This window comes from Nipponia nippon, unplaced genomic scaffold, assembly GCF_047370975.1.
Source record: "Nipponia nippon isolate SJK-2023a ecotype South Korea unplaced genomic scaffold, ASM4737097v1 scaffold_7, whole genome shotgun sequence".
Classification (NCBI taxonomy): Eukaryota; Metazoa; Chordata; class Aves; order Pelecaniformes; family Threskiornithidae; genus Nipponia; species Nipponia nippon.
This window is the reverse complement of record NW_028262391.1, coordinates 47,076,057-47,101,392: the sequence shown is the minus strand read 5'-3', so window position 1 is coordinate 47,101,392 and position 25,336 is coordinate 47,076,057. Positions and strand designations below refer to the sequence as shown.

General features: G+C 37.0%; 1 protein-coding gene across 2 annotated transcripts in view; it reads right to left on the bottom strand.

Annotated features, from left to right (window-relative positions):
• The window catches only part of WWOX (WW domain containing oxidoreductase), a 534,876-nt gene extending 509,838 nt beyond the window's left edge, over window positions 1-25,038 (bottom strand). For both annotated transcript variants that reach the window (XM_087740305.1, XM_087740306.1), the window contains exons 1-4: window positions 24,874-25,038; window positions 22,186-22,250; window positions 20,851-20,908; window positions 19,462-19,640 (exon numbers count right to left, since the gene is read on the bottom strand). In XM_087740305.1, coding sequence (XP_087596431.1) covers window positions 19,462-19,640; window positions 20,851-20,908; window positions 22,186-22,250; window positions 24,874-24,980 — 409 coding nt within the window. In that variant the 5' untranslated portion in view covers window positions 24,981-25,038. The remainder of the gene's footprint in view (window positions 1-19,461; window positions 19,641-20,850; window positions 20,909-22,185; window positions 22,251-24,873) is intronic.
• Window positions 25,039-25,336: the final 298 nt, after the last annotated feature.

Sequence of the window (25,336 nt, the reverse complement as noted above, 5' to 3'; positions counted from 1 at the left end):
AATTGGAAGTGAAAAGCATTAGCCTCCTTGTGTTATGTATTTCTGGCCTTGCATACACTGATGGATTACTTATGGACTGTAGAACAGCAGAAAGCAACTTGGATTTTGTAAGCATAAACATATTACATCACTAAAAGTGTGTATTACTTTCACAGCTGTGTTCAGGTCTTTCTTTCTCCCCCACTACATTGTTCTCAAACTTTCATGTTGCTTTCTGAATTGCAGCAAACATCTATTGGGTTCTTATGAACAGACAGATGTCCCATTTGCAGACTGAAGTGAGTTAATTTTCAGAATAGATCTGTTTGGTTTTTTTAAATATTTCTGTTTTCTTTTAATATAAAATGGGTAAAAGACTTGTACAAAATCTTTCCTTGATAAACCAGTAGCTGGAAAAGCAATCTCTTTTCCATATATGGCATTATGATATTGCAAGTAAAAATTCAACTTCCAATGAACAGGAAGTTTTTTATTTGTACAATTTGGTTCTTCTTGGGAAGGATCAATAATTTTTTATAACTTTCATAACATAAAAGCAACAGCTTTTTAAATTAATTCTGCAATCCAGAAAATATGAAACCTTAATTAAAACATTCTTGGCACTAAACGTAAATGAAAAAATACTTTCTGGCCTCTTTCGCTCAAGGGCAGTATAGCCACTAGCTCAGGAGTTTGCATTTAAACTGATAAGTGTACAAAACATACAAGTTAAGAGAAATGCTTCCTCCAGGCAGAAGTCATACAGAGGAGAATGTAAAAAGAAGTATGCGATTTTCGTGGTTTTTTGGTCTCCTTGCTCTGAGTTCTTTCCAGAAAAGAATAAACAATTTCTCAGACACTTCCTCTTGCACTAAGCATAGGCCTGTATGTAGCACTTCAATTCTACTTTGGTTTAAGATCTTTGGGAGAGGAAAAGTATTCTCACTGCTTGGCCAGTGTGTTTCTACAATACAAATCCAACACCTTATCTAGAATCTATGGCATGCACAGACCCAGCAAAGTCTTAGCAGTTTCAAGCCATCAAACGGAGGTATGTATGCATCTCTTTAAAGCCTTCACATTCTGATAAGGCATAACAATTTCTACTGAACCATCAGAAAGTTCATCTGCAACATCCAATCACCATCCAAATCATACTTGATTTTACTGTATTTTTAATGCAGAAGTAAAAAAAGTATCACAAAAGTATTTTTCCAGGTAGAAAAATCCCTTCAAACCCCCTTTGCTTTGAAAACAAAACTGTACATTTTTCCTGGATCGAGAGTAACCTTGAATTTTAGCTAAAAAGGAAGGAAGTGAGAAAAACATTAAGAGCAGAACCATGACACAATATACAATAGTAATACTTTTTTTTTTTTTAAATGCAACATGTAATCTACATGAAATGCAATTTAAGTCCAGTTTTACTACAGAGGAGAGTTGTGAAAAGGTTAAACACTCAAGAGCTTGCAACAAATCATCTTTATAATCCAAAATAGACTCTCATCCCAAATGCTGAATCTCAGCAAACAGACTAGGTGGGTTTTGATTTTTGGGACCCAAGAGAACGACATATAAATGGAAAAAGAGAGACTTGTCTCCTAGACATCACTAGATTTATTTCAACTTGGAAGACCTAAACGCCAGTGACAGTGAATCAGATCTTATTCAACACTTCCTCAGAAAAGGAGTAAAGCAGATTCAAATGTGCTAAAGATAAAGTGATGAAGAATTTGGAGTTACAAGCTCTTTTTCAGGTTGAAATATGGCAACAACGATGTGTGATTTAGGGAAGAATCTTCTGCAACTAAGGCTGTCGTTGCCTGTGATGGTCATTTAAGGGTACAACATCCAAGAGATCTTTCACATGGAGTGATGGCAGCCATATGCAAAACATCACATCCCTGACAAACGCATACTTTTCAGAGCCCAAAAAGCACCATGCATTCTGTATCAGGATTGCTCGGCCACAATCACTCTGCTTCAATACGGATATTTAGGATAAAATCTTAGAGACACGTTATTCAAGTTGCTCCAAATGCAAGTTTTCAAGCAAATAAAGCACAAAATATTTTTAAGAGACTAAATTTAAAATGAGCAATTCACATGAAATACTAATGCTGCCTTTGTTTCCATGTGTCTGCAGGCCCATGGTAATGACACATACTGATATTTTTCATTGAAAAGTTTGATGTTATATGAAAGATACATCCTGCCTCTCCCTTTGTGTGTAAGTTGGACAAACGTGTTTTTCTTGGAGCCACGAACCACAGAAAAAGCCAACGAAAACGAAACAGGATGACTAATGCATCACTTCTGTTTTCCATCTAACCAACTTAAAAACATGCACCCATTGCACATTACGCTTCTTTGCAATGTACTGTTCTGGGCAAGGCAAAATTATTCTTAACAATAAGTGCATTGCCATTGTCACTGACAAAACTCAAACTTTTGTTTCATCTGAAGGGAGCACAACACTAAACAAATATGAAAAAACATCCTTAAATGGATGGGATTATAAAGATCTGTGACTCATTGTTCCTGTAAAAAGTTAAAAATGCATCATTTGAGGCAAAGAAAGATAAATTCATAACTGAAGACGCTGCAAGCAAACAAAAATACAGAACAGTGACTATGTCAGGCACATACATTACAAATATGCTGCGACTAAGAGCCACGAAGTTGCAATCAGATTTGGTATCTACTCTAGTTGTACTGTCCAAAGATGCCCACCAACTCACTTTGAAGTGCAATTACACAAGATATGAACAAAGCTTGGACTTCAGCCCTTTCAGCTCTGTTAAAACCTAACACTGATAATTATCTCGGCTATCCAAAGGCACAGTCTAGCAGCAGATTCAAACCCACATTTCCTATCCTTTATGTTGTAGAGGTGCTACTATCCAATATTGCAAAAACAGCCAGGGGTTCCAGTCTGGAATGAACCCTATTGTGAGATGCAGCATATTAAATACAGAGCCAAGCTACTTAACATGGCCCATGATAAGACCTTGTTTTAGTTCTGTAAAGGCAATTCCCACCAACCATTAAATGTCTGTCCCTAAAATACACGGAGATGACTACCCTGAAAAACTGTGGGTTTGAAATAAGTTAGATATTCTTAAAGAAGCTTCATTAAAACACAGGGGGAGACAGAACCAAAACTGAAATTTAATACTAAACTGCACAGATGATCCCAATCAAGATTTTTTTTTTTTCAGTTGCTAGGTCATGTAAACAAACAGGTCCTGCTAGGTGCTTGAATAGATGAACAGTGGCCAGGGATTAGAGTGAAGGGAGGACACGGAGAATCAGAGATAAGAACTGAATTTTCAGTGAAATCCCAGTTTTATCTTTCATATCTACTCCTTGCATTAGAATTACATCATTAACGAAAAATCCCAGTCAAAAAGGATTCAGACATGCGTCTTCCATTTCAACTAATCCCAAAGCTGTTTAAATAACATACACTCCTTTATGAAAGGAAAAAAAAAAAGTCTCAGCCTTCATGTTTCATCTTGCCTTTCTTCATCTATTAAATGATAGGATCATGCTCCAACCAAATCCCAAACAAATTTTTCCTGAATATTGTTTTAAAGTGTATTGTATCACTCCAATGGACAATACCAGAGTGGCATTTTACCAATACTAAAATCATTAGCAGAAATTAACGCAGCTAGTCATATCTTACCATCACATCTGAAATCGAAGATTATTCTCTATGAACTTTTTATCCTCAGCGTTTCTTCAAACATAGAATAAATCCATGTTTTCTTTTGTTTGTCTTTAAAAATTACAGTGTGGCTTCTTGCAAGCAGGTCAGCCAGTTTTCCTAACACAAATCAATTATTATATTTAAAAAAACATATCAGAATTTATTGGCTTTATAATTTAATATTTAAGGAGAATTTATTAGAAAGTTTATTTTTTTGTTTGCATATAATTTTTTGCTTTATAACAGATAGCATATCATGGGGGAAGACAGGCATCTGAATACGCAGCAACTCAGCACACAACTTCATGTTTTCTAGACAAAAATAACCTTTCCACCTAAAAGTGCATCTACATGTATTATTACGAAGTCAAGTCAAACAAAAAGTTATATACATTTGAAAAGAAACTTGAGCTAGCAACTTTGTCTCAAAGTGAGCAGAACTCATTTTAGTGTGACTCATATCCCTAATTTTAGTAAAAAACCTAAATTACTCTATCCAGAATTACATATGTTTATATTCATAAGGGATAAAAAATATTTTGTTAGACTACAGTTACGTTAATACACTACTTCCATTTTTATTGCAAAATAAACACTTCCAAAATAAACATTTAACTGAAATCTAGAGTAGCAGAAAACAATAAATCTGCCCACAACATAAGTCAACTTCAAACCAGCATCTCACTGAAATCTAGATCAGACCTGAGTAGTCAAATTTGACATGACATTTAGGGCACACTATTTCCCAGAAAGTAATCATTCAGGAATGTTTAGTCACTATGGGATAAGTGACCAGGTTTTTTGTTTATCTGTTTCAATAAAGCCAGTCTATTTATAATTACCATTACTTGAACACATTATTAAGGAAATAACATTTTTGTGCATGCTACTGTAGCTTCATCGCTATTTTATAGCAAAGCTGAGGCAAGCTAAATAGAAGCAACGGCAACAAAACTTACAACAGTCACACACACACAAAAAATCATTAAGGATTTACCTAACATCAGTAGCAAGTATCAAAGGCCAACGATAAAGACACTCCAGTTTCTAGCTAATCCACACACCCTTGAAGGGTTTGTGTTCTGGAAAAGTGCCAGCCTAAGAGCATTCATAACTGGGTTTATAAAAAGTCTGATCAGATATTCAGTATCAAGTAGGTTTTGAAAGCTGTTTTGAGGGGCATATTTTTTTTTTTCAACTCATCCCCAAAACTTTGGGGCCTTTTTCCCCGCCTTTATTGCTATTTTTAGCACACCTTCTTAGACAAGCTTATTCAAGTGACCGGAAAAAAGCCCAGAGAATTTAAAATTTATCTTTGACTGTCTTGGGCTTTTTTTTTTTTTATATCAGATATTTTTTAAAAAGTTCCAAGTTCAGAGAAATGGGGTTGGCAAACTCGCCTTCTCTAAAGCTGCTCTTTGCATCAGCAGTAGCTTTAGGCAACACAACAGCTTTTCCCACCAAAGCAAAAATGGAGAAAAAAGCCAGAAGTTGTCTAGTTTCTTTTCAAGTATGCTTCTGTTCTTCTGTAAGCCAACAGTATCATAGGTTTCTGTACTGCTGAGCTGAGCCCTAATTAAACATAACAAAAAAATTAGTTGCATGTTTTGAATCTCCTTTTGGCAAGTACAACAGTGCAATGTTAATAAAAGAAGTAAGTTTAATAAAGAGGAATACTTCATCCAAGGCAGAATAATTAAAAGACATACTGTGCTGTCAGCTAAAGTGCTAGATCCTCCAAGCTTTAATCCATAAGTTATTTCATGAGAAAGTCTCAGTGTTATGTAAAGATACCGAGAAACTACTACAACATAAATTGGACCAAATTTTTTCTTAAAACAAACTTGATATTTATTTATATCAGTTACACAAACAGCGAAATATTTTAAAATGTATACTAGACATTTTACAGATAAATAATAAAACAAGGTTCTGTCCTAAACAGCTCACAATTTACGTTACAAAAAAAGATGTCTTAGAGAATCAAACATACACAGCTAGGTCCTGTTCTGAAGAGCTCACAGTTTGTGTCATGGGGGGAATAGATGAGCAGATCGAAAATTAAAACAATGCTACTTGATTTCTGGCAGTCACTACCCACCTCTGTCTTTGGGCAACATGAGATAAGACAATTTGTTTAGTTAAGCAGCAGATAAAGATTTTAATACAAGAGTCATTTCAGGATCCTGTGAAAAGAACTGAATACAAGGAAGATGCAGTTCATCGTTCTTTCTAGTGCAAGCTAATAAAAACAGCAGATAAGAGACAGCTAGCAAAGGGCAAGATAACAAGACATGGAGGTTTGGGAATTTATACCGTCCTGGGTTACCTCCTTAAATTCTAGTTTTTCTGGATTAGATGGTATTCAGGATGGGTACCAACCTCCCAAGGTTCAAAACTGGCAAACTTTTTGGGCGTACTTTAAACTACGAAGGAAAGAGGGAGGTGGGAAGCTGTTATGTAACTCAAATGATCCATCATGTGGTTCCGACATACAAAGTAAGGCAGGAGATGGAGTTCTGAAACAAAAGATGAAGAATAAGAACAGTATTAACAAAAAGTGTCACACAAAAGCAAGGAGAACGGAAAACAAGCAAGAATTAGGAGTCATTAAATTATAACGCAAGGTCATGGGCAAAAAATATCAGACCTCTTTGCCACACTTTCAAGAGGGGCACAAGAACATATCATGCGTCTTCTCACGCCAAAACTAATATATATTTTTTTTGGATGACATTTAAGGTCTACCTGCTAACAGCTGGAACACCAGCAACCCACCCAAGAGCTCAATGACAACAATCTTCTAAAGCAAATGGCCAATGACAGCTGCATGTTATATGTCAATTTTTTTTCATCTTCCAAGAACATAAGCCTTGCCAGTTTGGGGAAGGGGGATGTTAAATCCAAAAATCCATATGCCTACAGAAACTTACATCTGTAAAACAGGACAAACTCCTAGGTGAACAAGCATACTAAATGTTTTCTAAAACCTATTGGTTTTGTGATGATATTGTACTCTAAGATCGAGTCACAGTTTGCAACATTACTGTGAATGAAGTAAAAAGCATTACTTCTACTCATAGTCAGAATCTAGTGTTGAATAGTTCACTCAAGATCACACAGAAATCAGGCTGTACAATTCCTGATCTCATATTCAGTCTGTCTTGTCCATGACAAGTTCCCCAATTAAATGATCAAATCTTACTTTGTGTGTATAAAGTCTAGTAAGCGATATTTATTCATCAAATTACATCATATACCATTATGAAGCATATCTCTGCCTTACATTCTAGATACATAACTTTTTGTTTTGCAAGAGACAAGTGTTTGAAGTACCAGATACAAAGAACAGGATCAGGAAGTCTAGGTCTCTATTCCTTTGACCACAGATTAGATTCAGAAACAGATACAGTAAGAAACCTTCTCACAGATCACAATCCTCATTCACTCAGGATGCCAAAAGCACGCTGCCAAGTAGGTCATGCACATTTTTATGTACTCTTCATCACTTATCTTAGTAAGGTACAAAATAGTCCAAATTTACCTTCAGAGTCAAAAATCCTTCAACAAGAGTAAGATTTATATCCCTCAGCAATTGCTCGCAGCTGGACACAGACCCAAACAAATAAAGCACTTCTTGGAAAAGCTTTCTTTACATACTTCTAGTTGCCATATTTTCTACTCTTAACATACCTTAATTACTCCTTCTGCTAAATTAGAATAGCTTTCAGAGGAGTATACTTTATCCTGTGACAGAACAATCCAACTCCCACTTTAAACTGGAATATGGACATGGACATAATCTGTAAACTTAGGTCAGTTACTGCAGCCGCATGTTTCTCCATATGTAAAATAAGACTAATCACACATTTCTCAAAATCTTAAGTAGCATAGTTAATGCCTGTAACATACAAATGTATAGAAGCAAGAAACGCTGCTCACGCTTGCCAGTGGCAGAGGAGGAACATAACCAGAACCTCTCACAGTTCCTGGATCTCCAAGTACCCAACATAATACCCACCATGTAGAAGTACAGCAAGAAATCAAAACCAGCTAGATGTTATAAGAATGGAAAAACTGAGGTTATGTAGCTGAACAGAAGGCTACAAAGATCTCGCATATTAAAAAGAAAATCCTATAGAAGAAATGGAAAAAGGAGAAGAAACAGACAAACAAAAAATCTTTCACTTGCAGAAGAAAAATAAAAACAGGAAAGCATAAGACTTAGTTCTGTTATTAACCACACACTAAGAACTGCAAATATCATCAATTAAAAAAACATCACAGAAGACAAAATTACTTTTGTTTTTGATGGTCTTCCTTTGAGAATTATTAAAAGAATATGACATCTGATATATTTATTTTCTTAAGTCATACACCGTCTTTCAGAAAGGTTTGCATATCATAGACTTTAGGATGAATACAAGATCAATTTCTTTCTCACAGTACTACTCCTATTCTATAATTCAGGCAAAATTCTGGCCTCACTAATTCTGAAGTCAGTAGCAATACTCCTGTTAATCCCGACAGGATTTCAATCTTTATCTTCCCAAGTTCTTACCTGCATCCTTTCACTTCCCCCTTGGTAGGGATTTACTGTTTTAAACTTGAGTTTCAAAGCCTTATAAATCCTTGACACAATCAAGCATGAGGAGTTTGAAAGGGACACAAGATACTAAAAGTCTTTCTTCTTGTGACCCTACTGCTTAGCATAGGTGTACTCACTACGAAATTTTCTGCTGGTAAGCCAAGAACATCATGTTCATCAATGTACATCTTTAGGCTCTAACTAGTGTTGACAGTATCTAGAAAGGTCACTAGATGTCTCAGAAGATACTGTCATTAGAAAACAGTATACATTTATCAAACTCTTCCGTCGCCACCATCCAACAAGCATTCCAAAAAAATACAAATGTACAGCTGAAACTATTCAAACAACTCTTGCTGCAGAATTAGCTTTCAAAACACGAAGGCACAAGATGATGCAGAGAGTAAGTTCCATGTTGCAGCAAGATAGACTGAATCATGCAAAATGTCTTTTCATCTCTGGACTATGAAATATGCATAAAATAATGAGGAAAACCTTTGTGAAACTAAATATTTCAAAAGACAGAAAAGCGATCAAGTTACATTGCAGCCCATTAAAAAGTCTTTTTAACTCTTAGATAACAGACAAGAAAGTACGTACCACATATGAAGGCTCCTGTTCTACAAATATGTTATTCCCCTGCAAAAGGAGTACCAGAAAGCACAACACAGGCATATAGCTCTATCTCATCCTTTGTGAAAAGATGCCATTACAAGTAGTAATCATTATTGAACCTTTTAGCCCAGATGTAATTTCTTACATGTTACAACAAGTTTCACATGCATTGTGAATTTCAGCCAAGGCTGATGAAGTTCAATAACTTGGCTAACCAACCATGTGTACTACTCATTACAGAAGTAATAAATAGATTCATCAAAATGGACATGAAAAAGCAGTATGAACATCTGACACCATTTTCAGCTTACTCAGTAAGAAAAGTAAATTACAGAAGTCCAAAAGGACCTTTTAATATTTACAATATGTAACAAGTAGACAGTTGGAGCCTTACGTAAAGCAGAGCAATATTAGTATTCCACAATATTAAGCCAGAGTTAAAACAGAGCAATGGCACTCATGGAAAACTCAATCACTATGACCTACCATAAATTTTCACAATACAGCACTGTAAATTAAAAAGAACCCTCTTCTATTAACATTATTCAAAGTTTGAAAATAGTAGCTTTTAGGAGGTTTTTTTAATTGTTCAATATACATCAGTACTAATTCCTGACTGACAGCTGCTAGCATCACGCAACAGAACGAGTTGAAAGTTCCACCCCACAGGCACATTCCCCTCCATAAACCGTGCTTTTCTATACCAATTACGCAGATAATGTACTCTGGCCAAAAATACATTTCCTGCAAGATCCAGGCTCTCCTGGAAAAGCAATGTACTTCCCATTCCCAAAAACACTTGTACAGCAAAATTCATGCCTGCTACAGGTTTGGACTTCCACAAAGAAAATATCCCCAAAAAATCAGCAAAGTGTAAGTTCGGTTTTTAAGGTGTGTTTAAATAAGAAGCAAACAACTAAACTCCTATACAAATATCAACATTTTTATGCTAGGGCTCGTCATGTGGTTTAAGACAATCGATGCCAAGTTTGGTCCACAGCACGTGGATCACAGGACTTAAAAAATTCAGCCTTTCATTCTTTGGCATTACTTTTCCCATGAATTCTTCATTAGGCAAGCAGGTGTTTGTCAAGACAATGAGTAAGTCTGCTGAAGCCAGAGTAACAACACGAAACTAAAATACATAGCTGCATATACACTACCAACCTGTATTAGGCTGAAGGATGATTATTTTTCCCCCTCACCTTCCCCACCCAATCACATTTTAAAAGGGCTTAAAACCAAGCCTTCATTGCCACAGTTTTGCTGGCAAAGGATGGCAAGAAAACAGTCCCTAAACAACACAACTGTGCTGGCAGAAGACGCTGCTGTAAAAGTTACATCTGCAAAATGATGTTTTTCTTGGGTAACTTATTTTTCTCATGAGAGGTTATTTTATTCTACCAGGGCAAAACACACACACACTGGCTGCACCCAGATCAACCATGCTTTTCTGTTAATATAATAGTATATAGATATATAGATATATGGTATGTATAGTAGAATATATATATTATAGTATATATATGTAGTAGATATGTAGATATATATACTATATATGTATATATATACACACTGTTGTAATAGTATATATACTTATAATAGTGAAACATGTGATACATGGAGTCTAGAATTCACAAAAAAATTAAGATATACATCAAGGAGCAACTCTTTCATACTTTTAAAAGCCAAATAAATACGAAAAGTATCCCATGAAAACAATCTCAGGGACAGCTAGGACTTGGCCAAGAAAAATAATCCAAGGTTATATATTGCTGATCTTTTTGTCTGCCTCGCAATAAGCTTTGAACCCAAACCTCCATAAATAATATCCACTTCAGTTCTCCACATGTGAAACACTTCCAGCATGAAAACATACAACCGTGCAAAGGCTGTAATAGTTCGTTCACCACAAGTTATGCTGGTTTAGCGAGAAGGAAAGATGCATCCCCTTAGCAAAACCCCAGTACTTCCCTTCGCTCTGCACCATCAAGCTACAACAGTTACCTACAGAAATTCTTCTTAATAAAAACAGGCACAAGTTTCAACTTATTAATCCACAGGAATTCATGCATTTATGAAAACTAATTTTGATTCAGACAACACTCTCTTCACTAAATTGCAGAAAAGATCTAGATAGTAGGAAAAGACCGTTCAAGAAGCATTATCACAAGCTTGCTCCTCCATGTCACATCCCTTTTTTCTGCTCTCATAAGAAAATGGGCTGCAAATAATAGACAATTACTGGAAAGCAAACACCTTGCTATTTATCCATCATAATAAAACATACAAAAAAGAAGTTTACACTTAGAAATCTTCGAGAAAAGTTAACATATGAAAAGAATTGAGAAAAATAACAATATAGACCAAAACCAGATGTATTTTCTCTTAAAGATTGTTTTTTCCAAAACAAACTATCCAACAAAAACAGACGATTTTTTTCAAGGCTGACAAAATTCAGGTGTTACAGTGTAAGAAAAATACCAAAACCATACAAGAAATCATAAAACGAATCTGAAACAGAGGACTATCTTGAGCAGTTCCTTTGTAGAGGTCCTGCCAGTTTTATAACCTTTAAATACTATTTCATCTGGAAACAGACAAGAGAAATTTGAAAATAAACTTTGTGCTTTCAAAGAAAAATCTGCACATTTTTCAAGGAAAATCTGCAATCTAGCTCAAAAATAGAGCTGAGCAATTCCTTACTGACAGATTCAGACAAACATCTGTGGGCTTAGACCACCAAACTCATGCAATAAAGTGAAAGACAATGAACATATTTAATACAGTCAGACTAGTACTATTAAAATGAGAGTCCTCAATGGTATTTGTAAGGTCTGTTTTATTCCTCCCATATGATCTGAGTTTGACTTAAATGAGACCATTCACTGGTCTAATTAGGATTCAGCAAATGTTACCTTCTTTGTGAAGGCCGATAAAGCCAGCCTCGGTAGAAACGCTATGTCACCCACAAATAATCTCAGTAACTTCTACAACTAGAATAGTTCCCCACATTCACAAAATTCTCTTCTCTGCAGGTACAGAGCAGTCAATTTTTGATTTCTTAAGAAGTAAAGGTGTTCTTTTTCATCATACTTTTCATCTCTCTCCATTGCCAACAGATTTAAGGCATAGTGGTGAAAGCTAGCCAGCATCTATCAGAAACCTTAAATGATCTTCACGAGAAATTTAGAGAAGTTTTAGAAGTTTAATTTTGATTCTCTTATGGGCAGTAGCTTAAATAGCCATAACTCAATTAGCTATTACTCAACTGGCATGAGAAATGCAACAAAGGTTAACCACACCTGCCTTTATCAAGGCTCTGAAGGTAGATTCTGCTTTTTAACTACAAGAAAGATTCAGAACAATACTAATATAGGAAGTGCTCAAACACTACTACACGACATACAGAAACAACGGCTCAGAAATCAGGAATTCAGAAATTCTGAAGCTATGCAATATGTCACTCCCCCAATAAAACAAACTTTCATTAGCTTCTGCCAGTATGAAGTACAAAAGCACACAGTCAAAGCACAGCAGTCTGCCCATGTGTATTGTATCATTTATGTACAGGTTTATTTTTTTTATACTCCTTTGATAAACAGAAAAAAGTAAAAAGCTACCAAAAAGAAGTTTTGGGTTTTGTTTTTGTTTTTGTTTTTTTTTTAATACAGTAAAACGATGACGAAAACCAAATATCTTGGGATCTTTCTGAATTAAAGTAAGCATTGTATGCTTACTGAAAAGAGAGATTCCTAGCTTTCCAATAGTTTAAAGTTCTATTTCCACTTGACAGTATCAGATCTTGGATGCTATTGGTCCTGGAATTAACACAGTTAATCCCACATACCAGACCACTGAAAGTTTATTGGTTTTTTTCTAGTAAGAGAGACAGAAAAGTTTCTAGTATTTTGGGAACAGAATAATTTAAGAGGGGTAGCCATTCTACATTGCCTACAGATGTTAAATGTTCAAATAATGTCCCATATGAGAGAGATTTCTGAATTAGGTGCAGGTGATACAGTGAAAGGCACATGATAAATTGTAGAGCTACCTAATTTGTATTTATCACAAAAGCACCACCATGTGTGAACAAAATCTAATCATCTACATGTTACCATGATGATTAATACTAAGTAAATTATCAAGTTACCCGTTGTCAAAATGTTACCTTCTACAGTTTCACAATGTTCAGTTATGTTTGTGTACATATACAAACGCTCACTGCAATTAACTATGACATTTGATACTGGGAATACAGCTCATTAAATATACAATGTATTTCAAAAGCTGCATAGGCTCTATTCTGATAGTTGAGCTCAGAACAGAGTTTTAGCTCTAAGTCTCTTCCCCTGATTTCATATACCTGATCCTCAAGTGTTGGCTACATTTGTTTAAGGCAATGCAAATCAACCATGGGTGTAGCATAAATCAATTTAAAAAGAAAGAATGAAACAATATAGCTGCTAACTGTATGTTAGTAGTTAAGAAAAAAAAAGCAAGTCGCTTTGCATTTCCTTTGTTTGTAAAAACAGGTTTTAATAAAACATGTCATCTTCTACTAAAATTTACTAATCATTTTTAGCTGTAACTTAATCAGACTTCTAGAGTTTAAAAACCTAAGTGATACGCTACGATCTAACTTGCACAAGTTTTGCAATAACCATTTTTTACTATTAACTATGTCAGGCTAGCTTTCCACACTTAAAACATAGCACACCAATAGAGTCATCAGGCGAAAAAAAAAGCTATGAGAGAAAGGAATAAACCAGAAAAACTTCTGTTTATCATTTATAAATTAAAGGGCCAGTTATTCAAAACAACTTTTAAAATCATAAAGCAGATGTTTAATTGCGATAAATTATAAGCACGTTTCCCAACCTTTTGCATCAGTACGACAGAAGTTGCTAATACTGAAGTTGTATACAAGAAATATGGTAATTTCTCACACCAAAAGTATATGCAGACCAAAAGCTCACTGGAGCAGTGACTCGTCTTTTAAGTATTGATTGATAATACCTAATATACAACTTTTCTCCTGGCTAAGGCATCTTCACACTGCATAGCAATAAAAGTGCTAGGAAAAAAAAAAAAAAGAATTCCATTTAACCAAACATTAACTGACAATTATTTTTGAAGAAATAATCTAAAACATTTCCACAATTATAAAATTACATGCTTTACTCTGGTAAAACATAATCAAGAAAAGCAATATAGCAAACCACATTATGACTGAAGCTTCTGGATCTTCTTTAGTATTTGAAAAAAATTAAGCTGCTCAAAGCCAAAAGTGGTTTTCATTTTCTTGAGATAATTTGTGCTTGTTCTGGGCTTCCCTTACAAAAGCAATTAACAGATTTCTTTTGACCTTCATATAGCAGAAAAATTAGAATTGCAGTTTGAGCAATGGTTTGGTTGTGATTATCAATACAGTTTTGTGATAAAATCTTGGAAAAGCATTAAGAAAAACCCTACTTTGTGGAATCTGCCTTACTGCACAGAACATACACATTTTGCTCTTCCATAATATACTGCAATACTACTTACATTTCGCTACTCATGCATACTCTAGCAGTCACAATAGGTTAGATGCAACTGCATCCGATACAGAAAACAGAACATGTTGTTTCAAGGTCGCATAGCTATATGAATCTTAAAAACAGACAGCAATATTTATACAAGTCATAGAAAAATCACATTAGCTACACAACTGTCTCCCTGATATTAAAACCAAGTAATACTCTTTAAAAAAAATTGTTTGATTTGAGGAGATTGCTTACAGATGCAGTTGAAAATACCACATCTTTTTATAAAATTAAACCTAGATGAACAGCTGACATGTTTTTTTTTTTTTAATTTTGGATTCTAGCCCTAATAATTAAGAACACAAACAACAAAATTACAGGAGCATTTACCAAAACCAGGAAAAAGCACCAGGTCTCTTTTGTTCAGTATTTTCAAAGAGCAACACAGCCCTCTAGTGGAAAAATTAGAAAGTATGACTTTATTCATACAAACAGCATGCTAAGGAAGTATTTTCTCTGTAACCTAACTGTTTTATTTTAAAGGTCTCAACATCAAACAAAAAAACGCAGACACAAAACTGCACACTATCTTTAATTCCTCACAGTGGAGTAAGTCTTACTGACTTTAAGAGAACAAACTGACAATTTACGCTACTCATGTTTAAATGTACACAGAAGAGTAAGTTTTTAAAACCAGAAGGACTGATGCAACAAGACTAAACTGTTCACTAAGTCAGTCTTATTTCTTTTTATTACACCAGCTTTACCATGACCACAAGTTACCCGAACTTCTAATGTGATACTCAGACTAAAATTTTGATTGAGCTTAAAAAACAGACGAGATAAAAATCCAAAGAATATTTGGACTGCACTGTCAGAAGAACAAGCTTCCAAAGTTAAAAAATAAGAAAACTTTTTACTAATAACTCTTGATCTGCTATGATTTCTTTATATTGTAAGAACAGAATAATTCATTAACCTTTTCCAAGTTGCTAATGAAAACTAATGAAGTGTTTATAAATCTACTTTTTTTAGTACTTTTTTCCACACACACACACTTTTTGCAGCAATTTTAAGAACTAAGTTAAGAAAGTGGATATGTAATATAGGAAATTCTTACAGTCCATATTCCTCATCAGTAATGAAAAGAACCACCACACAGCAGATGTTAAGACAGACACGTTAAGAGAAATTAATGGCAATGAAGTAACATTTGAGAAGCCAGTATGTGTGATACCACTAAAACTCTACCACTGCTGAAGTCATCCAAAGTACTCCCTCAGTACTTGAGTAAGCATCTCTATTTTTCACAAGCTAAGAAGATTTTTCAACTATGAGAAAAAAAAAAAAATATTCCTGGCAAATTATGTTGGATTCCCTGTATTAGATTCACAAAGTCAATTAACATATCATTCCATCTTTGTTGATCTGTTTTTAACTTTGCTATCTTAAAGCAGTGTATAAGGACAAATAAAAAAATAACTTCTATGTTCATCCATCTTTCAAGGGATTCTCAGCATTTTCCAGATTTTATCTTGAGCATCCAGCAATGCGGTAATTGAAAATGCATTCTTCTGCATTTTCATAGATTGCAGTCTACCACACTTTGATCTTTGTTCTACCCATCTTGAAATGAGAAATTTCTCAACAAATGTACAGATACCATAAAGTTAGTTTCAAATACACCATTGAAACTAATTTTGGCAACAATGAAAGGGCTGAGTGATCTTTTACATTATTAAGTACAAATGTTCAACAAGTAATCCATTCTTTTTCAATCACTTTCTACTTAATGGACAGCAATATTTCCTTGGAAATATTTACACTAACCTCTTAAAGAAAGCATGTTAGTGTTCTGAAAACACAGTAATTGTTTACTTCTCAAAATACTCAGGGAAGGAAGTACTAGCTCCAAAATACACAGAAAGTTTAAAAGGAGTATTTACAACAGAAAGTGGAGCACAGCACTGAAATCCTAAAATAACTGGGGAATAAGCTCCAAAACTGGTAAGACTCTACTTGAGCTAGCTAATTAGTATTTCCACATCAGTCCCAAAGAATTGTGTAGACATACTAAAGCTCACAGGGATCTCTACACTGCAATCCATGACATGACACTGACACGTTCAAAGCAATTTGCCAAGAGTCACAAAGCATGGCTAGGAGTTAAGCTAAGACTGATTATATTTTAAAGACTCAGACAACAGAGTTTCAAGAAAACTTCAAATTCTGCCAATTATGTCCAAATTAATTGAACAAGAACGCTATTAGCCAACACCAAAGGGGGAGCATTCCCCTCACACAACACCAAGGAATTTGGATCTTGTTTTTCTCCATCAAACAGGTCAATCAGAAGTCATAACCAGTACGAGCCCAGCTCAGATTATATCCTCTCTCTAGAGAGATACCCTTTCTCTAGCCCTTAGAGCTAGGAAAAAAAGAACATAGATTACATAAGAAGCATAAACCCAAGAACTGCTTTCTCCTTAATCAATGCTCCATGGCAATTGGTAAGTAGTACCAGACACAAAGCCTAGGACTATAGCAATATTAAATCATAGAATCATAGAATGCTTTGGGATGGAAGGGACCTTTAAAGGTCATCTAGTCCAACCCCCCTGCCATGGGCAGGGACATCTTCAATTAGATCAAGTTGCTCAGAGCCCCATCCAGCCTGGCCTTGAATGTTTCCAGGGATGGAGCATCTACCACCTCTCTGGGCAACCCATTCCAGTGTTTCACTACCCTCATCGTAAAAAAATTCTTCCTTATATCTAGTCTGAATCTACCCTCTTTTAGTTTAAAACCATTACCCCTTGTTCTATTGCTATTGGCCCTGCTAAAAAGTCTGTCCCCATCTTTCTTATAAGCCCCCTTTAAGTATTGAAAGGCTGAAATAAGGTCTCCCTGCAGCCTTCTCTTCTCCAGGCTGAACAACCCCAGCTCTTTCAGCCTTTCCTCACAGCAGAGGTGCTCCATCCCTCTGATCATTTTTGTGTCCCTCCTCTAGACCCGCTCTAACAGGTCTATGTCCTTCTTGTACTGAGGATCTCAGAGCTGGACACAGTATTCCAGGTGGGGTCTCACCAGAGCAGAACAGAGGGGCAAAATCACCTCCCTCAACCTGCTGAGGTATGCAGGTAATGCAACACAGTATGGAAGAGTTTTGAGTTATGTAGGCCATAATACCACCTTAATCACATACCTGATACATCTCCTTCACAGTTATGGACTCCTTATGTCCTAACCTCATATAGCAGCACGAACCCAAGGCTTATTTCACTAACGTTCCCACTCTTCTTGGTATGCTTCTGACCAGGGGCAATGTCCTGCCCTCACCTACTAATAGAAATCAAGAAAGTATATATGTGTATATATAATCTGTGCATATATGTCACAAGCAAAGAAGCTCTGGTGCAAGGATATGCTCACTTACTTGTGATCAATCCAGATTATAAACTAAGGGAGAAACAGGGGGAAAAAATCTTGACAAAAGCATCATACATCTTGGATTAATCTTTTGCCATACATGAAGCACTTTCAGCTCATTCAGCAAGTCTGAATGGTAGCTCTTCTACTGCTGAAGGCAAATCATTTGAATCCAGGTAGTTCTTAAATGTTCTGAGACTGCACAGTTGCATACAAAGCAAATTCTACTGCTGAGTGCAATGTAAAGACATGCTGTACGAAGAATCTGGAACGTAAACCTTACTAGAAAACACAAATTCCTCAATGAGACAGGTAAGTAGAACACTTGCTGCCCTAACTGCAATACCAATCTGTAGTAGCATATCATGCAATGACAGCAGGACATGTGCTGTTAATGCTTAAATTGCAAGCCACAATAAAGCTCTAAACTCTTCATCTGACTCATGTGAGATAACACTCCCTTAAATAATTAAGAGGTAAAGACGAAGATAATTCAGAGTGATAAGTCCTGCTATTAACCCATTTTCCAGAACATCTCCAAGGTTTTCCAATGTCCTCATAAATACATTTAAGTCAAGATCCTGCACTAAAAAAAAGACACAAAATCATTTGCATAAGGACTCTTTCAATATTGATGTAATCCCACCATAAAGAAAAATGCAAACCACAAAAGGGAACAAAAGATTAACAATCATCTAGGATTTCGGTAGATCCCCTCATTTACCAAAAAAGTTCAAATATAACACCAAACTACACCAGTGTTTTAATATTTGTGACTCCTCCACAAATTTAAGCCACAAAAAAGACATGCCCTGCGCAGGTTGCTGAGTGAAACTTCAAACAGCCTAGCAAATTAAGTTGGAGAAGAAATCCTGTCTTCTCAGAAGAAAGGCAAAGCCCCTAAGCACCAAAGCTTTATTATAAAATGAAACAAAAGCAGCTAATTAGAATCTCTCAAATACTCACCCACTATAGAAGTAATGCTATACAACAGATACCTAAACAAGCTGAGCGTCTAAAAGGATTTATGAACCTGCTAGAAAATACAACTAACAGGGATTTCAAAAGGTCATAAACTTTTTTTTTCCCCTAAAGGAGCATCGAATATGACATTCTGACACAAGTTCATCACCAAGTTGACTTGAAAACACCTTCAGAGATAAAAATTCCACAACCTCCTTGGAAAATCTTTACCTGAGTTTACTTACTGCCATTAGAAAGTTTTTCTGAATACTTTATCAGAACTCCCCTCCAGCCATACTCTGTGTCCTAGCCACCAAGATGATAAAAAGAAACTTCCCTTTCACAGCCATCCTTTCCATATTTACATAATGTAAAATGCCTCCATCAATACTTTTCTAGACAAAAGTCAATTGTTTCAGACTTGATATGTTTCCTGTGGCTCTCCTCAAAGCTCCAAATTCTCCACACTTTTTCAAAAAGCATTACACAAACCTGAAAAAAGTTTTCTAACTAGAGGTTTTATATTGATATAATGCAAACCAAGTTTGAATACCCAAAGTACACAGATATTTAAACAACAACAGATGTCAAAGTAGCCTGTAAGATAAAGGTTGCCATATTTTACCTTATGTGTAATGTTAACCTACCTATTCCTGAATTTGCTCCCGTGACTATAACCACTTTTCCACTCAAGTCACGACCCTGGAGTATTTCCATTGCAGTACTGTTCCCATCATATTTTTGTCTGGTAGTAGGTTTTACTGGATTGTCTTCAACTGTAAAGGCCAGTCTTGGGTCAAGGTAAGTAGTCCTTTTGTTTATATGGCTGCAAAAGAACACAAATATTCAACTGCTTTGACCCTTCTGTACTCTGCATTTAGATTTTAAATGTATTTCAACCACTGTAGTGTACAATTCCAGTGGATTATTTAAATTCCAAAAAATCAAATTATTTTTTTCAGTTTTGTTAAAATGATCCCAATTACTTCTTTTATCAACCATTTTTCCAACTGTGACAGTGTGCATTATTAACTGTATTCACGTACTTCATAACGCCATTGTGAACTTCATGCGAACGCCTGACATAGAAAGCAGAATTTTGTCAAGAGAAAAATCTTACTATATTAGGGAAGATCATGTTCTCTTAGGAGCTCTATGAAAGGGGCCTACACTACCCCCTTGAAACAATACACCAATGAGAAATGTAGCTCAGTACTTTTTTCTCAAACAACTGAAAACAAACAGCTTCACATCAGGTCAGCAAATGGCACAATTTGAGTCAGGCTCACCTTTCTAAAATGGAGTTTTAGTTTTCTTCAGACAATGATCAGAAAGACACTAAGCAACAACTTTCAGTCTTCAACCCTTAATTATAGGACAGAGAGGCTACACTTACTATTTTGGCCTGTGAATGCTCTTCATTCTGCCAAGTAAATTTAAGATAGCTACCCCATTTTGACCGTGCCATTGAAAAGATACAAAAGGAAATGTTCCCAGAAGTTTCCTTCTGCTTCTGAGAACCTCCTCCTCCCTTACCTTTCTAAAAATCTTTGCTAGCTCAATCCCTGTCCTGTTTTCTTTCTGTACTTTAGATTGCAAGTCAGTCAGAGCTGCAGCAAATTTGCTTTCGTCTTGTACGTTTAAAGCACTACTTCAAGGTTAACAATCAGCCATGAAGTTCTGGATATGTTTTTAAAGTTATATGTACAGAGTTTATCCATAAAGGTATACAAACAAAATGAGCCTACATAAACATTGCCTGAGGGTCAGCTCACATTTTGAGATGTGGCTATTCAAGTCACTTCAATCTGCCACCCATGCTAGTATTTCTGTGCACGCGGAAGAATTCACAAAACCACAAACAGGTGCTTAGACACTGCTACAACTGTAATATCTGCATCTGGATTCTGAAGTTGTGCTTATTAATTTCTTTGTCTTTCCAGCTGATGCTGTCACAGTATTGTGATTCAAAAAGGCTACCTAACATGAAACACAGTTGTCCTACTTGTCCATATTCTGCATTTTTACATACTTACTCTACAAAATAGACTTGTCCATTTTCATCAGTCTCCTGCTCCCATCCATATGGCAGACCTAGGAAATACATAAAACATTATCTTTCTGCAGGCATTAGAGTACACTCAGATTTGAAGCTTAAGTGAATTCTCAGACAGAGGTGGCAAAATTCTGCATTATTTCCGTACATAATGCAGCTACCTGCTGCACTTGAATACTGGAACTTGAAAGAAGGATTGCTTCCCTAATCACAAGCAGCTGCTCTCTAATAAGAGTACAACATACAGGAGATCTGGCACACTGTAATGACTAGCATACTAAGTATAATCTAAAAATTCTTTATAAAGATTATTTCATGTTATAGCACAAACTGGCAAAATGCAACCATGCTTCCTAGTACATACACATATCTACATCGCACGCAGTTTAGTATCTATCCCTGATAAAGTAAATAGGAAAAAACATTGAACTAAATGTAGGAAAAGTTATATGTAACACATACCAAAAACTGGAAGATCATAACCCTCAAGTGGGTATGGGATACGTTAAATCAAAGTTGGAAGGACAGATGAACAAAAACAACAAATCTTTACAAAATAAATTCTTCTATAAAAGACCCTATGGAAGTACTTAACAGATAGCATTCCCAGTATTTCTAATGCTGGCTGAAAAGTATTCAATTATAATTCAATTGGCTCAAAACCTACTGAAAACATTCCAGTTAGTTACAGTCACATCACCAATGCCAAAAGAAATACTGCTTGCCAACAGTACAGTACCCCTATGTATGCCATATAGAAGCTTCTGGGAAGATCTAATTTAAGGCACTGATCCAAGGTCCTTAAGAAGTCATGTACCTTTGGAAGTGTCCTGCAACATTGGCTGTCTTCTGTTCTGGCACAAACATTCAATTGGGTTAGGGAAAACAAGTAAAATTAAAACTAATGAGACTTCCTTCTGTGCCAGGGATATTCTTTGATCAAATATATTCTTTGAAGAATATAATCCAACTATAAATATTATCCGATGGACACCAGGATATCAGAACCCAATCAGATAATTCCAGCCTTTGACTATACGCTTTACAAACCACAGTAAAACAATCCCTTTATCCCAGAATCAGTACTTTGGCTTTATGGAGCAATACAATAAAGCCAGAAAACTGCAACATGATCACTCTACACAGACAACAATCGCATAGGTAACACCCCACTGAAATCAGTTGTATTTTGCAAGCTCAGTTTGCCCAGGTGATTAGTATCAACTAGAAGATCAAAATGAGATCTAGTTCCTGCGCAAAATCCAACTGATGTTTGTAACACAGTTTCAGTTCCTTACAAAAGCTTAACACAAACCTCCTGCAACACGTTTCCTCTTCCCAGACTTAGGATGTTCCCACTGTGTTTTTTCTTCCAGGTGGCTGTAGGAAAACAAAAGTTTAAGATTTTTTTAAAATTGCCTAATAATTTTTTTTATGTAATCCAAAATTGTTTTTTTCGTACAGTAAATACAGTTTAACTACTTTTTTTTTTTAAATACAGTTCAGAAAATGGCTTGTCTTCCACAAAAAAAGAAACACGTCAATCCCTTGTTTAAGAACAGTCAAAACTGCTGTTAGAATTTATCAGGCTTCCATATTGCCACAGTTCTGAAAGAAAAGTAACTAACCAGAGAGCATAGGAGTCTATAAAAATTAAAATACATGTTTGAGTTCCAATCGAAGTTTTGTTGCTTACAATGAGAAGAAAGAAAATGCAGAAGTCATTAACGAACAACATTAACAGACTCATAAAATGTCTCAAAAAGATGGTGATCCTTCACAGGAAAAAGGAAGAAAGTAGCAAGAAAAGAATTTATCAGAAACTAGTAGCAATACTATTAGAAAGTTTTCAAATAACAAAACCACCTTTCTAAAATTCTTGTCTAATAATATTGATTTGCAAGCTGTAAGGTAAATAAGTCTGGATTTCTACATAAGCAATTGCAGCTTGGACAGATAAGTTTATCCAAAGGCTTTGACTAGCAGACTATTTATTTAATATGGGTGATAATGGTATCACATCCCTTCTTCCAATTCAGAGTCTTTATTCGCTTAAATCACAGACTTAATATACTCTATCATAAGGTTTTCAGCACTACAGACTAATAAGCAAAGTGACGTACACATAAACAGGGTCTTAAAATACCCCAAGTGCTGAAATCAGGTTGGATATTAAAATCTTATCTTTCATTAACTATTTTAAAATAATAACCAAGTTTTTAGACTAAGAGTCAGGCAGGGATTACTTGAAAGAGTGTCCAAATTGATAACTGCCCAAGTATGAAATAAAGACTGACAGCATTATTGAATAACCGACACAAATAACCACTGAACTACAGATTTAGTACCAACAGCAATTTACACACAACATAAGCAACTTTTCCTCATTATAATAATCACGCAGTTAGCCCACAGTGACAGCACACTGTATTACAAGAATCACAGCTAGTGATCTGAGACTAAATAAGTACATCTGTGTGACTTGCAGTAGCACTTGAACTTCAGGACAATCATACACTAAAGATAAAAGATTCCGAGTTCCTTTCTGATGTGAGACACATAACCATAATTACCATAGCCTGACAAATAAAATCATGCCCACCAAGCTTCAGTAACAGACTGCGTCCATACCTAACTCATCACGAAGACCTTTAAAGGTCTTAAACCAAATAAACCCTATTACTTCTAAGTTTAGGGTTCATATTGTTGCTAAAGTTTAAAAACAAATTTCCAGAACATGCAAAGGTGTCACAGATATACAGCTTATGTTAAAGGCAGCAGTAGTGTAACACCTCTTCATGCCAAATATATTTAGGCACACTGGGCAAGATTTTCAGCTGGTAAAGATATACAAAACCAGAACTATTCAATTATTTGTTTGTGTAAAAACTACTCTCAGTAATATCTTATCATTTTGTAGGTTTGCTACTTTCACCACGCAATTCCTTTTTGAAAGAGCTTTGAAGTCAAAGGAAATATACAGAAACTTGACCTAAGAAAAACAAACATCTACAGAGAATTTACCGTGTTTATAAACTGAGTCCCGCTAAACTAAAGCATTCTGTCAGGTGTTTGTAAAGCAGAACTTGGAAAGAAGCTGCCAACTCACCACAGGTGAGAATACACTATACTTTGCCCCCTTTTTGTGGAAGGGAATAAATCTTGCAGCTTTAAACAGACTGAAACAGACTCCAAGAGCAGCATGGTTACAGAAACCACAAGAGAGAAGAAAATACATAAATATATATTCCACTAAGTTCGTCAGCTCTGTAGCACATCCCCTTTTGTAACCGGTGAGGATGCAATCATTTTCGGAGTGGCACAAGCAGATGGTGCCAAATGCAAATTTTTATCTCTTGTCAAAGCTGTGGTATACTGAAGAGCTGAGGGAGAGCATTTATAACTTTTAACTGCCCTGGTACCTGTTTCTTCTCGACGCGTACAAGGAGGAAAACTAAGAAAACTACAATATTGTGCATGGCTCAACCGCCCGTATATATAAAGATCACCCACAGAACCATGAAGTGTACCGCAACAGCAACAGCCGTGTGACAGCTCGCTCCTGGACCCAGGGCTGCCCAGAGCTGCTCCAGCGTCGCCCCCACTCGCGGCAGAGGGCCGTGGCTCCGCCCGGCGGCGGGCAGCGCCGCACAGACCTGCCTGCCTGCCCGCTCCGCTCCCGCTGCCCGCCGGCACCCGCGGGGCTCAGCTCGGGGAGGCCGGCGCCGGGAGAGCCCAGCCCACGCTCAACGCTCCCACGAATCAGGAGGGCACCACACGCGGAAACAGAGTCACACGGAGACCGGTCCCGCCACCAAGCCCGGCTCCGGCCCCAGCCGCCCCACGGCGGCCGCTCGCCCCCGTGATAAAGGGCGGGAAACGGCGGCTCCTGCCCCCCACCCCCCGCGCTGAGGGGGCAGCAGCGGCGGCTCCACAGATGCTGCCCCAAGGCGAAGAGGCGGGCGGTCAGAGGGCTCCAGGCGTGCTCGCCCCCCTCCCTTACTTGGCGTAGTACACCCAGCCGTCCTTGGTGGTGCGCTCCTCCCAGCCCGGCGGCAGCTCCTCCTCGCTGTCCGTGTCCTCCAGCCCCGCGTACTTCAGCGCCGCCATTGGGACGGGCGCTCCGCGTAGCCCCGCACTGCCGCCGTCGCCGCCGCCTGCCAGCGGGCGCGCGTCACCCCGCCCCTTCCGACCGGCCCAGCCAATAGCGGGGCGGGGCGGCCCGGGGGCACCATGGGAAGTGTAGTCCGGCGCCGTAGGGCGGTGAGGGGGCGGGAGGCGGAGGAGAGGCTCAGCCCGCGGGGGCGGCGGCTGAACAGCGTCGTCACCCTCGATCTAGTGGGTTTTACGTGTGTCAGTGAGTTTTTAACGCCAAAGGGGCCTCGGACCGAGTTGAAGTCGGCTTGGATGGCACAAGAATCTCAGATTTTGGGGGCATTAAGTGTTTCTAGCTTTCTGTTTTCAAA